At 41.9% G+C, this 15,343-nt stretch overlaps 1 protein-coding gene across 5 annotated transcripts in view; it reads right to left on the bottom strand.

The window, feature by feature from the left end:
- Nucleotides 1-9,769, bottom strand: part of ttll11 (tubulin tyrosine ligase-like family, member 11) — a 29,908-nt gene extending 20,139 nt beyond the window's left edge. Inside the window, exon 1 of one of the 5 annotated variants that reach the window (XR_013970853.1) lies at nt 8,148-9,769. Coding sequence is in view for 3 of the 5 variants with exons in the window: in XM_080875794.1 (XP_080731920.1) it covers nt 8,148-8,660 (513 nt within the window). In the remaining 2 variants the exon portion in view is untranslated. The remainder of the gene's footprint in view (nt 1-8,147) is intronic. The other 4 variants (XM_080875794.1, XM_080875795.1, XM_080875793.1 and 1 more) reach the window with 4 other exon arrangements.
- Nucleotides 9,770-15,343: the final 5,574 nt, after the last annotated feature.

Here is a 15,343-nt window from a genome sequence, read left to right as displayed (position 1 = left end):
TCTTTCATTTCTCCCTTTATGTGTGGACGGGATTATTTTTTAAAACGAAAACGGAAAATCTCCGTTTTCAAAAATACCCGTGTACGTGTGGACGTAGCCTCAGTCTCTGACTGGAAGCGCTAATTCGTCATTCGGCTTTTGTCAGACTAAAGTAACTGTTACAACTGTTTGAAAAGCTCAGCTATACAACAAGGAGAGATTGAGAATTTCCTTTTAGTTCTCAGTTTATTGGATATTGACAAAAATTAGTCAGTTTTGTCTGTTCTTCTGTAAAACAAACTAAGATTTATTTTTAGAATTAATATTTTGTTTCTAAGTGGAATTGACAATTTAGTCTGTTTCGTTTGTTCTATTTTGAAACTTAGACGCTTTAGCGGCTGCCTTTTGTGTAGTTTGCAATATTTGCCTTTATCTATCTGAAAAAGTCTCATGTTCCTTAAGTACATCTACCCTGTTGAACTTATTATGGGAAATAAATATTTAAATAAAAACAAGCTGCTGATTATTTCACATTTTACTTGTGAGCAACGGCACATTTAAATCTTACAAATATAGTTATTTGGCTTATATCGTGATAGATATCGTTATCGCCTGAAATGAAAAAAACATATCGTGATATGAAAAAATCTCATATCGCCCAGCTCTACTAAAACCTTTTGTATTGACTTGACAAAAGCCAACTTTATAAGTTAAAAGTATCGGTATTGACAGTGGTATCAGCAATACTGGCCATGTATTTATTTTTATATAAAATCTGCAGTATCGCACAGCACTACCTAAAAAAGCTACATAAAAGCAATATAAACAAACAATCAGTCTGAGAATGAATTATGTGCACAATCTTTAGTTTTTCAGCCCTTAAACTCTCAGCTTTTTATACTTGTGATACAACTTTAGTTAATAGGAGAGTTATTCTCTCACCACTATTAAATGTGAATTAAAAAAATAAAGCTGTACAAAAACTGTAGATAAACTTAAAATCTTAGAATTATCCAAAAGTCATCTGCCATATTATCCATGTAGACAACAGCACGACTCAACACTGAATTTGCTCTCCACTGTCTGCGTCCTACATTCAGGAACGCTCAAATAAATAGTTTATTGTAAAGATTCCTCACAGCTGTTAAATCAAACACCCATTTTAGAGCTGGCAAGTTCAAAGTATCAACATGGAGCTGGGAAGAACTCAGTCACAGAGGCTGTGACTTTATTACATCATATGGGCTTTAACAGATTACACTGGTAAGTAGCAGCACACCATCGCGAGCCTAAATTCAACTTTGACTCGACCCACTCTGCTGCCTCGCTGCAAGATAAACATCTAATTAATGACTTAGTGAGAAACAGAGTGACCGGTTCTAAACCCTGCCACACAGATGCCAGGGGAGTGAGGTCAAATTATTTAGAGCAGGGATCACACCATAAAAATAGCCCTGTTGTGTTTGCATGGACTGGTTAGCATGTGACGTATGGGAAAAGTTAGCTTTCAGAGCCACTTTTTAATGGGGGAAAAATAAACTTGGCTTATAGGTTGCTGCAACATAGATATTTCAAGTTGCACCCAATCTGTTATGCCTCGAGTAAACAGCATTTATAGTTTCAAACAGAAGCTCCAAGGAAGCCTTTAGGTGTGAAGTATTTTGAAATCCATACGCATCGATTCAGAACGTCAGCTTAGTCTGCGGCATCCTCATGAAAATCCCACGCATATGTTGACATACACTGTCATTAGTCTAATATTCCAAGCTGACCCTCACGCTGCCATCCTCTCTCCCACAAAGAGGACTAAAAGTTGATTGGATTAGAGGAGCTTTAAGGCTAATGATTTCCCACTGTTTAAGAGAATGCCATATGCTGAAAATCAGCTGACAGTGATGTAGAGACGTGGCAATCTGGATGCACCTTAAAAGCCTCATCAGTCTCTAAAATGTTGACAAACTTCATGAAATTTATTTCAACGTGTTGCTGAAACAAATTTCATAAAGTTACGTGTCTTACAACTCACTGAAAGGGTGTTTATTCAATAATGGCAAAACCAGCCTGCCTGCTTCAGTTTCAGCCCCTTCAGAGTGGTTGACAGCTACTTTCAAAATGACACAAGATCTAAAGCACCACCGGCTTACGGGCTATGGTGCGGACCAGGTGTGGTAATGTATAGGCCTTCTGTCTGTCATTTTCTGCAGGAGCTGTAAGCGTCGCCGCTCGGTTGCGTGGCTAAGGGGAGCGTTTATTTCGCCTGTCTCATCAAATTGTCTTTTTTCACCTCTCATGCATAATGAAAGATGGGTATTAATGCCTGATAGCAGGTATTAATTGCATCACATTCAAAATTAACAGATGGTGTTTACAGCTCAGATTAAGAAGAATGGGATCAAGTAGGCTGCGCATAAATGTTTGAAAGCTGTCGATTAGAACACATCAACAGCCACCCGCTGTAATTTCATACATCGGACCCATGTGGACTGAAATTCTCAGGCTCCTGGCAAAATTGATGGCAATCCTGTCTTGTAGCATCTTGATTAGGGATGGGTACCGGTGTCCGGTGCCATGATGGCACCGGTTCTGACATAAACGGTAGTAACCAGACCGAAAAGCAGCGCACATTTCGGTGCTTTATTTCGGTGCTTTTTTTCCCCTGAGCTGTGATACACTTCTAGCCAATCGTTTTACGTTTCCGAGAATAGTAGGCGGGGCCAGGTACGTACGTTCTGTTAGCGCAGAGCTACAGATTAAAAATGCCCAAGGCGAAGCGGTTAAAAGTCTGGCTGTACTTCACAGCAAAATATGCAAACTCAGCAGCCTGCAACAAGTGCTTTAAGCTGATACTGTGATACTGTCAAAGGAGGTAACACCAAGAATCCGATGAAACACCTGGCGACGCATAGCGTTTTTTTAAAAGCCGAGAAATGCGCCGTATTTGATGGCAGCAGCAGCCGTTCTTCTCTGCGTGAGTAGCTTAATGTTGTTCTTGTGTGATTTACGTTGAGTAGGCTAACCACGTTATTACATTAATGCATGTAAGGTGAACTAGGAAACATCATCATAGCTACATGCGGCTGTCTTCTTGTTTGATGGCAGATACTCCCTTCACCCTGGCCAAAAAGGCTAAAATGACCAAAGAAAAAGTGGAAAACAGTTAAACATGAGAGGTTTTTGGACAAAGTTTGTGTTTTTTCCATTGTTTAAGCACTGCTTCCAGCCAAGAGTGATACCATATATGCCCCATAGCTGCAGAAAAGGCTAACATTGTTATCTTTTTACAGAAAAACAGCTGAACATGAGAGGTTTTTGGACCAATTTTGTGTTCTTCATTCTTTAAGCACCGGTTCGAGCACCGTTTAAGCACCGGCACCGTTTCAAAAGTACCGATTTGGCACCGGTATCGGATAAAACCTAAACGATACCCATCCCTAATCTTGATAGTTAAAGGATAAAAAGTGATTATACTTTGCAGCTACCAGTTAGCCAATTTACTGATTTTGGTCCACGAAACAACTGAAAAAAGTGGCTGTCAGGCAACAAGCTGTGATAAAAGCATTAAACCTTTCATTCAAGTTAGGCTCTTCGGGCAGAACTGCACCACTTGATGCTCAAGTTTTTTCACTTTCCAAGATCTCTACAGTGGCAAAATGAGGACCAGTCAACTTGAATTTCTTTTTGGTGAATTGGACAAAGTCACAGGGAACCAGATGTAACAACAGGGTGGGTGGAGTTGGTAAACGCCTGCTCTATTAAATGTGGTGCATCTGTCTGCCTCTGAATTTTATCACAGTATAGAAAGTAAGTAGAAAACCGCCAATAATGTTTATAGAGATATAAGAAGGAAAAAAATAAGAAGTATATTCTTCCTCCCCTCTAGCCACTCACAGATGGCTGCCCCTCCCTGATCCTAGTCCAGAGATTTCTTCCTGTAAAAAGGGAGGAGACTGAATCAGATTCTGATACATTTTGGCAGTTTAAAACTGGTTCTTAATTCACTTCAGTTTTATTTCTGTAGTGCTAAATCACAAAAACAGTCACTTTAAGGTGCTTTTTCATTGGAAGGTGAGGACCCTATGATAATAAAGAGAAAATCCCAACAAACAAACCCCCTATCAGCAAGCACTTGGAAGAAAAACTCCCTTTTAACAGGAAGAAATCTCTGACAGAACCAAGCTCAGGGAGGGACAGCCATCTTCCGCAACCAGTTGGGTTGAGGTGAGGGAGGCAGGACAAAAGAAATCCACTGAAAGACAGCATTATATTAATAATAACTAATGATTAAATGCAGACTGGTGTGTAAGCACAGCATTGAAAAGGTGAGTGAACAAGAAACACTCAGTGCATCATGGGAAACCCCCAGCAGCCTAGCATAACTAAGGAAAGGTTCAGGGTCACCTGATCCAGCACCAACTACAAGCTTTTTCAAAAAGGAAAGTTTCAAGCCTAATTTTAAAAGAAGAGAGGGTGTCTCTCTCCCAAATCCAAACTGGGAGCTGGTTCCAGTGAAGAGGGGCCTGAAAGCTGAAGGCTCTGCCTCCCCTTCTACTTTTAAATACTCTACAATGACAAGTAAGCCTGCAGTCTTAGAGCAAAGAACTCTATAGGGATGATGCATTGCAATAAGGTCCTTAAGGTCCCTGGATTTAACAGGGAGCCAACGAAGGGAAGCCAATAGGGGAGAAATATGCTCTCTGTTTCTAGTCCCTGTCAGCACTCTTGCTGCAGCATTTTGGATCAACTGAAGGCTTTTCAGTAAGTTTTTAGGGGAGTCTGATAATAATGTGGTTAGCACCGTTGCCTCACAGCAAGACGCTCCTGAGTTCAACTCCACCACCTGGCTGGGGCCTTTTTGTGTGGAGTCTGCATGTTCTCCCCGTATTTGCATGGGTTCTCTCCGGGTACTCCTGCTTCCTCCCACAATCCAAAGTCATGCAGTTATTGGGGTTGGGTTAACTGATGATTGTAAATTGCTCATAGGTGTGAATATGAGACTGAATGGTTGTCTGTCTCTTTGTGTTAGCCCTGCAACAGACTGGTGACCTGCCCAGGGTGTACCCTGCCTCTCCCATTATGACAGCTGGGATAAGCTCCACCCCCCCCACGACCCTGAATTAAATTACAGTAGTCCAGCCTAGAAGTAAAAAAAAAAATAAAAAATGCATGAACTAGTTTTTCAGCATCACTCTAGGCAGGATGTTTCTAATTTTAGAGATATTGCGCAAATATCTCCCCTCCTCCCAAACATCTCCCAGTGTCACAGTGGATCAGGTCAGGAGGCAACTGAGGAAGCTTCGCCCCAGAAAGGCAGCAGGCCCAGACAAGGTGTGTCCTAGGATGCTAAAGGCGTGTGCTGCTGAACTTGGGGAGCCGCTACAACGAGTCTTCAACCTCAGTCTGCGACTGGGGAGAGTGCCCGCCCTATGGAAGACATCCTGCATCGTCCCGGTCCCCAAAAAGAACCGGCCCAATGAGCTGAATGACTTCCGACCGGTAGCACTGACGTCACATCTTATGAAGACTCTAGAGCGGCTCTTCCTCAACCTCCTCCGACCACAGGTACAACATGCCCAGGACCCACTACAGTTTGCATACAAGGTGGGTGTCGGAGTGGAGGATGCCATCCTGTACCTCCTACACAGAGCCCACTCACACCTGGATGGGGGAAAAGGCACGGTCAGGATCCTGTTTCTTGACTTTTCCAGTGCCTTTAATACCATCCGGCCCTGTATGCTTCAGGAAAAACTGAACAGGATGGAGGTGGACCCCTGCCTGGTGGCTTGGATCTCCGACTACCTCACCGACAGACCACAGTACGTCAGGCTGAAGGACATCACGTCTGACACAGTGGTCAGCAGCACAGGAACACCACAGGGAACTGTGCTGTCCCCTCTTCTCTTCACCCTGTACACCTCTGACTTCTGCTACAACTCTGAATTATGCCATATTCAGAAGTTTGCAGATGACACGGCCATCATGGGGTGTATCTGGGATGATCAGGAAGAGGAGTACAGAAGTCTGGTGAGGAACTTTGTCGCATGGAGTCACACAAACCACCTGCAACTCAACACCTCAAAGACTAAGGAACTGGTTGTGGACTTCGGGAGGTCCAGAGAAGGTCCACTGCCAGTTCAGATAGAGGGGGAGGAGGTGGAGGTGGTCAACAAGTACAAGTACCTCGGGCTGTGGGTGGACAATAAACTGGACTGGTCATGCAACACAGAGCACCTGTATAAAAAAGCCCAAAGCCGACTGTACTTCCTCAGGAGGCTGAGGTCTTTTAACATCTGCAGGAAGCTCCTGAGGATGTTTTACCAGTCAGTGGTTGCTGGAGTACTTTTCTATGCTGTGGTGTGCTGGGGGAGCAGCACAGCAAAGAGGGACTCATCCAGGCTGGAGAAACTGATCAGGAGGGCTAGCTCTGTGGTCGGCATGAAGCTGGACACTCTGGTGACAGTGGCAGAGAAAAGGACATTAAAGAAACTGATGGACATTATGGACAATGCTGGGCATCCTCTGCACACGGCCATAAACAACCAGAAGAGTCTGTTCAGTGACAGGTTGCTTCTCCCCAAGACAAGAACTAACAGACTTAAAAACTCCTTTGTCCCACACGCCATCAAACTGTTTAACTCCTCTCTGGAGGGGAGAGGGAGGGGAAACAGGAGGACAAAGGAGGGGGGAACAACTAAGCTGTAGTGCCTCTGCACCTCACTGTACAATACCTTGTGCAATACTTTTTGTAAATAGTCAACAGTGCAATAGACTCAATACTTGAAATGTGCAATTCACTTGTATTTTTATTTTTTATTCCTATTTATTCTATTTATCCCCTTTGTATATTTTATTTATATTTGTCTCTGTATTTATATGTGTGTGTGTGTGTGTGTGTGTGTGTGTGTGTGTGTATATATATATATATATATATATATATATATATATATATATATATATATATATATATATATATATATATATATATATATATATATATATATATATATATATATATATATATATATATATATATATAACAGTTCTGTAACTGTAACTTTGGTCGTTGCTGTGCTTTTTTTGGAAGTCGAATTTCCCAGAGGAACCCACCCGAGGGATTAATAAAGTTCTATCTTATCTTAAATACAAGAAAGCATTCCTACATATTTGTCTAATATGCACACTGAACTACATATCCTGGTCTAAAGCAACTCTCCGCTACCCACCTCATCAGATCTCTGAGTTTATCTTGTGCTTTTGTAACATGTTTATGTTACCGATTATAACCATAAATAGAAGTATAAATACAAGCCAAATTACTGAATACCATCTTCGTAGTTCCTGGTACAGTAAGTGCCTCCAGGAGTACATTTTGCCATGATGACACACGCACACAGGCAGGGAGACATGACTCAGAAAAGGAAAAACAACACAAGCCTTGTTGTCGCCGTTGGTAAAAAATCCACATGACATTTCTTTTTTTAAAAAGTGCATTTAGCAGTGAAAAACATACAGCAGCACCAGCACTGACAACAGTCGCCTGTCTTTAGGAATCCACTCATTCCTGCATCAGTTCTGCTGTTGTCATGTGTTTCCTCAGTTTTTTTACAACCTCAAACACTCCTACACAGATTCAGTCCATCATCTGAATATATATAAGTTTTGTGACTTATATTTATTCATAGAGGTACGCCCTGTAATAAAATGGCAGAGGTGGAAAAGTGAAGAGAAGACTGTCCACTGCGGTAATGGTTATAAGCAGCAGTAGTTACAATTATAGGATTCTTTTGGGACAGCTATTAAACAGAGAGTAAAATAAAGTATTCTAACTTGTAGTGGTTCAGCACAAAGTGAAACCCAGAAGCCTCAGTTAAAGGATCCACCAGTCACACCAGTTCTGACACAACTAAGAAGTGACTAGAGATGCCAGGCGGTGGATTAAGGTAGAACTAAATACTTCAGACATGGTTCTTGTTGGCTCGTGCTTACACAACAGTAAGAAACCAGTTGTTACACATGGGCAGCCACCTAAATGAAGCTGATGTTTGGGCTTCCCTCTGGATGTTTCCATTAACTGGTGCTTGGCTACACCAGCTGTCCTGTTACCACAAGAGTAAAACTTACACAGCACATAGGTACAGAAGCCATAAGAAGACAGTCCATTTGTAACACACCTCTTTCCACTTTAGCTGCTTGATGCTTATCTTCAGTGCCTCCAGAGAGGTTTTGGCTTTTGAAGTGTCTACCGTCACAGGTCTCCTCTTCTTTGCAAGCTTGAATCCCTCCTCTCTGCGCATCTCTTCGATGTTTTTGGATGTGTGGATGGTGACATAGTTGCCATTGGGCTCTGACTTCCGCTGCAGTATCTTTCCAGTTCCCTTGACTTGAAGTGTCCGCTCATACCCCAGTCTGTTTAAGTTTTTCTCAGAGGAAACTACAGAGCCTTGCGATGCCACATCAGAAGTGTGTCTCTTGTCCTCTCTGCCGGGCTTACTGCGACTTTTACCTGTTTGTTTGCAGGGAAGAGAGGTGCTGGATGCATCTGTGCCGGTGGGATGATCTGGTGAGACAGAGGCAGAAGGAGAGGAGCCCGGCACCTGCTCTTCTGTATCCACTCCCTCCTTCTCTGCATCTTCGCCAAATGATTTCATTTGCTCGACTTGAACCTTGACATACTGATCACTCATTATGCGAAACGCGATGTGTGACGCCTCTGGCCAGGGCACCGCTGTGCCACAGGGTGCAGTAATCCGACGCCGGCGAGCTAACGGTGTTCAGATACAATGAAGTACGCATTGCTGGCTTAAACGGCCAATTAACAAATGAAAGCCATTTCTCTGCGGTCAGCTCGCTTACCAAATAGAGCAAAGGGATGCCCTCAGACGTACACGTTACTGAGCAAGATAACGCTTGACCATCCCAGGCTTGACAGCTAGCGTGTTAACCGGCTGGTCACAATATTTAACTATCAGCTTCGAGAAGCTAGCGGTTCTCTCGAGCTGGCAGCTAGAGGCAGGCGGCACTTGTAGCCAACACTGCTAGCTCCTTAAAGGGAGCTAAACCCGATGTTAGCCTGTCAAACTTCATTCGGCTAACGCATGGCTCGGAGCCCGGTTAGAGACACTAAGCCTCAACTCATGATAGACTTTATCTTACCAGCAACGATATCTACTTAGCATAGCAGCGCCCAGCGTTACGACGGAGCCCACAGTCCACTGCTCTACGGTATGTGTGTGTGTTGTCCTCCCTGTGTTGTTAAGCAGCAGAAGCCAGTGTACAGCGCGTCGCCCAGCCTCCATCTGGTTTGGAACCCAGCTGATGCTGCCTTTGGGGTTCCTCGTAATTCCCTGTATTCCCATACGGCTCATCACCGTATTATTTGATCAAATGAGAAACGGTCGCTTTTCCCACACCAAGTGGTTTACAATCTGTAGCTTTAATTACGGTGAGTATGTGTGTTTAATAATCTATTAATTCAATTTGGTGATATTGCAAAGCCAGGGGAAAATGCTCTGACATAGAAAGTCTAAATTCCATTCATAGCGAGGATAATCTGTGCACCTTGAAGCAGGTGCCTTTCCCATGTATTTATCTAGTCTATAAACCATGTATAGTTGTAAAGCTATGCAGTGACTGTGTGCACTGTGAATAACCTCTTCTTCGATATCAGCACACTTATACACTGACAAATGCTCTGGTTATTCTAGAGCTCGGTCATCTCTCTCCATGACAACAGCAAAAACTCTGCTCCTAACACAAGCGCAACACATTTCCGGAGCACTAGTTTTCCCCAAACTGTTTTCGGAAAAGATACCACTATCTATCAAGGATGGACGCAAGTAATTCCACACCTCATGGATTAAAAAGTTTGCTGGAGAGTTTATCCAGAGCAGCTCTCCTGGCGCAGCCAGATGACATCCCACGGTTCCTGTGTGCACATGTGGAGAACATGATCAAATTCAGCGACGATCAACAGTTAAAAGACATCATCAAGGTCATCTTCCGGTATCAGTGCCAGTGGGGTAAATGCGATGTTTTTAATGTTAAGAAGGAGTGCCCTAATGGAAGTCCTTCTTGTAGAGACAAACTTGGAAGCTTTCTTTCATCGGCTCAGGGCACCTATGTTAAGTTAACTGTATTTCAGTTTATTACCGGGACATAAACACTACAGAATTGTCAGTCAAATTTACTATGACTGAGAGTGTAATTCCTCTGTAATTAAATGGAATTTCAATGCATTTCATTTGAAATTACAACGTAATTATATTTAACCACACATATCTAAAAGGGCTACACTAGAATAAGAGGGTGACAGTTTTTATTTTTATTTATTTATTTTTCTTACAAAAAACAAAGAATACTACTGTAAGTACATGTAAGTACTTTTAAAAACTGCATAAACGGAATTGTAAACACTGCATAACTTTACATATTTTATAGGAAACAAGAAGTACTTACATTGTAGGTAAATAGTGGATAAATTATTTTAAATAGTGCCTAAACTGTGGGTGTTTTACAGGAAAAGGACGCACAAAGTATTCTGTAGGTATTTTTAAGTAGTAAATTTATAAATTTATGTGGTTTATGGGAAAGAAGAAATAATGCACAGTAAGTCTCTCCCTCTACATACATATATATATATATATATATATATATATAATTTTAAGTACTGCAAGATTTCTTTGCAAAAAAAAAAAAAATTTCCCCTAGCTTACATTATAAGTTTGTTGCAGAGCTGTATTGTGGAATGGTTTAATATTTCCTAACTTCCAGGTATTTTATAGAAAAGGAGACACTCCTTTCCCGTGCACCCCTTTTAAAAGTTACATTTGAACAGGGATTGTGAGAGAAAAATAATAATTAGACTTGGCTCAATTATTATAAAGTAACATGGGCCTGCAAATTCTGGCGATATTTATTTATTTTTTTTGCAAGTTGATAAGGGAGAACAGTCTTCATCACAATTTTATAGGTAAATCAAAGGACAGTTGAATAACAGAAAATGTACCGGCATAATGAATGTTAAATAAAGATGTAAAAGGGCAAGTGTTATCCATTCCATAATATTGCTCACACTCCAAAAAGTTTACGCCCCAACATTCCCAGATTTACGGTTTAAATTGTTAGTTTTTCTGCAAAATTACCATGAAATTACTTACACAGTTCTTACATTTACATGCAGTTTAATTAGTTCTTTGTATCTAAAAGCCTGACTTGTTACACCCTTATTCTAGTATGTATTTGTAGGTAAATATAATTACATTATAATTTCAAATAATTATACATTGAAATTCCATTTATTTACAGGAGAATTACATCTTTGGGCCCCTTGGTGGTAGTATTATAACGTGTTACCAAACTTCTATTAAAGTTTTAAGTCTTTATACAAAAAACACTTTTTTCCTCAGGATTCTTTAAGTGCCATGTCCCTGCCTAAACATACACTAGTGTAATATAATGCTTTCAAAAGCTCTCACTCATGTTTTAGGATATATGGGTTACTTTCTTTGCTTTAATTAATCTTTCCTGACCTTTGCAGAGCAAACCTTCTTCAAAGATAAAAGGAACTGGACAGAAACCCCAAGACCATGTTCAGAGAAGTTTCCTATATCCACATCCAGTGCATTCTCTGTGTTCCCCGTGTCATCACCCCCCAGGAAGAATAGCAAGTCTTTAGTTGATGCTCCAAGCCATCATGAGAGTGTGTGTCCAAGTACTAAAGAAGATCAGCTCCACTCCAGAAAGCAGATTCAAAGACCATCTGTTCTGCCAGTACTCCCCACTCAGAAGCCTTCAAAAGGGTCAGGGACAGAAATCAACCAAAGAGTATATCTGCTCTCTGGCTGATTTTCATTACCATAATAAAGACACACATAGCTCACCAGCTGACCAGAGCTTGGGGTCAGTTAGCACCGACAAAGGGCCAACACCACAAAAGGATCTGGGCCTACAAAATTTAAAAGCAAAGCCCGGACCATCTGTGATACAAGTTCCTTACAGACCTAAAGGAGGGTATATAGTAGATCCAGAACTAGAGCCAAAGAGAGGCAGGGCAGGGCCTTTTACAAATAGGGGGGCCTTGCTTTTTGGCAGAAAGAGCAATGTGCTGGACGGCCTAAATGTCCGGAACAATCCTGAGTTGTTATTCGTCAGTCAGTCAGTCAGTCAGTCAGTCAGTCAGTCAGTCAGTCAGTCCTCTGAGGAGCATCGATTCTCCCCTGGTTGAGGTGTCTTTACCAAGAGGGATTGACGTGACTTCAGTGTAGCAACTTACATGGCCTTACCTTGTGTATTAAATATGATGCATTCAGTGATGCAGGTGTTTACATCCTTTTTCTTCAACTATATTTCTTTGTCATATCATATTATTTTTTCCTCCCAGATTACAACCTCTGAGTTTTTATGCAAGTCATCCTTCAGCTTTTTCTGAATTATTTCCCTGTGTGTAAAAATGTTTATATTTCGACTTCACCTGCAAAAAATGCCTTTATTTTAAACTCAAACTTAAACTCAAAGAACTTTATTGTCATTGTAGTTATACAACGAAATTTGTTTGGTAGCTCACAGAGGCCAGCAGCAATAAAACAAGAAGCAGCATTGTAACATAATAACCAAGTAAATGTAGTAAAAGTATAAAATATAAAGTAAAAAGAAGGCACTTAGCACAGTAAATAAAAAAAAATAAATAATAAAAAAAATACTAGTATTTACAATATGATTTGATATGATATTTGAGTGCAAACAGTATAATATAATATAACAGTATTTACAATGTGGTAGTTGAGTGCAACGTGAATGTCCCATAAAGTGTCTAAGATAATAAGTATAACAGTATTTACAGTGTGGTAATTTAGTGCAAACATTAATGCCCAGTAAATGACTTTGTACATTAGCAGCAGACATGACATGGGGTAAAGGAGAGAGAGGGAGAGTTACAGTAGCTATTGTGTGTTGGGGGAGGGGTGACACAGGCTACAGCTCTGGGGAAAAAGCTGTTCTTTAGTCTGTTTGTACGGGTTCTGATTGCCCTATATCTCTTCCCTGATGGGAGGGGTACAAAAAGTCTGTGACCTGGATGGGTTGGGTCCTTGATGATGCAGCTAGCTCGCTTCTGTAAACGGCTAGCATAGGCCGTGTCGAGATTCGGGAGTTTGGTTCCAATGATCCCCTGGGCAGTTTGGATGGTCCAGGTCAGAGCTCGACGATTTTCTGCAGTGCAGCTGAAGTACCACACTGTGATGCAGTAACAGAGGATGCTCTCTATTGTGCTCCTGTAAAAGTTTACTAAGCGCCGGATTGGCACATTTGCTTTTTTAAGTTTTCTTAGGAATAAAAGTCTCTGCTGTGCTTTCTTCACTAAGTGGGATGTGTTAATAGTCCATGTGAGATCTTTTGTTATGTGTAGGCCCAGGAATTTAATGTCATTCACCCTCTCAACTTCCTCACCATTTATGTGGAGGGGTGGTAGTGTTGTTTTCTTGGCTCTTCTGTAGTCTACAATGACCTCCTTTGTTTTGACAGTGTTCAGAATCAGGTTGTTGTTTCTGCACCATTTGATTAGATGTTGGACATCCTCTCTGACTGAGACTTGTTGTTGTCTGATATCCTTCCACTATTGTGGGAATAACTCTCTTAAAAAATGGTTTGGGAGTTTTAAATTGAAATGTAGCATCTGTCTCGTTTGATCACTGAACCTCCTTAACCAGTGCAGTAACTGTGCAAAATAATCTGTGACACTTTGATCTTCTAGAAAGCTGCAGATCATTTGGTGTGTAACGCATCATCAAAAATATTCAGTAGCTTCGCTCATCTGTCTGTGATGTTGAAGCGGTCACACCTCACTTTCATCTTTGCTGTGAATACCATTAACATTTCACATGCAGGGAAAGCCACAGCACTGAGCCAGGGGCAAGTGCTACTCTTTATCATACACTGCTCAAAAAAAAAAAAAAAAAAAAAATCAAAGGAACATTTTTTAAATCAGCTTGTAGCATCAAGTCAATTAAACTTGTGCTAGTACCTTTGCTTTGTGTCCCAGCACAGTCCCAAAAACATAGAGGAGACTCCAGGAGACAGGCAGTTACTCTAGGAGAGCTGGTTGCTGATTGGCATTTGCCATAGAATACCAGAATTATCATGTCCACCACTAGTGTCCTGTGTTTTTTACAGATGACTCCAGGTTTACCCTGAGCACATGTGAAAGGGTCTGGAGAAGCCATGGAGGGCGTTACACTACCTGTAACAACAGCAACACCAGTTTGGTGGTCATTCAGTGATGGTTCAGGAAGGCATATCCAAGGAGGGATGCCCAGACAAAGGCAGCCTTACAATAGAATAGAATAGAATACTTTTTATTTGTCAATTTCTTCAAATGTACTTGCCATACAAAGGAATTGAAATTACGTTTCACACTGTCCCATGCGTAGACATTGACAACAATAAGGTGCAGATGCACAACAAAAACAGCCCTAACAATAAGGTAATAAATAGTAATATAATAATATAAATAGTGCTAAAAGAAATACTAAAATATATATATATAGCAGCAGGTGTGTGCAATTGCAATGCAAGTCAGGAATGTTTTCAGTTCTTGGTTCAGAGAGTGTTTCCTTGTTGGAGAGTGTGCGTGGGGGGGGGTAGAGTCCAATCTGTCTTCCTATACTTCTGCCAATCTGGTGATTCTGCTGGCTGGGAGCCGGGAGGGAAGAGAGTTCAGCAGTCTCACAGCCTGGTGGATGAAGCTGTTGGTGAGCCTGGTAGTGCGGGAGCGGAGACTTCTGTATCTCTTTCCAGAGGGCAGGAGGCTGAACAGACAGTGCGCGGGGTGGGTTGCATCGTTGACAATTGTGATGGCTTTGCGGGTGAGGCGAGTGGTGTAAATGTCTTGCAGGGAGGGGAGTGGTGCACCAACTATCCTCTCAGCTGTTCTCACAATGCGTTGTAGGGCTTTTCTGTTATAGTCAGTGCAGCTACCGCCCCACACAGTGATGCAGCTGGAGAGGATACTTTCAATAGTGCCTCTGTAGAATGTAGTCAGGATGGGTGGTGGAGCACTTGCCCGCTTGAGTTTGCGCAGGAAGTAGAGGCGCTGTTGTGCTTTCTTGGCCAGTGATGCTGTGTTGGTGGTCCAAGAGAGGTCCTCACTGATGTGCACCCCCAGGAACTTGGTGCTGCTCACCCTCTCCACCGCAGCGCCGTCGATGGTCAATGGGGGGTGACAGGTGTGGCCTCTCTGGAAGTTGACAATAATCTCCTTGGTCTTACTGACATTTAGCAGGAGGTTGTTGTCTCTGCACCACGTGGTCAGGAGCTCAACCTCTTTCCTGTAGTGGGTCTCATCGCCCTTGGTGATGAGCCCCACCAGCGTTGT

The sequence above is a fragment of the Rhamphochromis sp. 'chilingali' genome, assembly GCF_963969265.1.
Source record: "Rhamphochromis sp. 'chilingali' genome assembly, chromosome: 2".
Lineage (NCBI taxonomy): Eukaryota > Metazoa > Chordata > Actinopteri > Cichliformes > Cichlidae > Rhamphochromis > Rhamphochromis sp. 'chilingali'.
The sequence above is the reverse complement of the archived record's forward strand: the minus strand, read 5'-3'. Positions and strand labels throughout refer to the sequence as shown.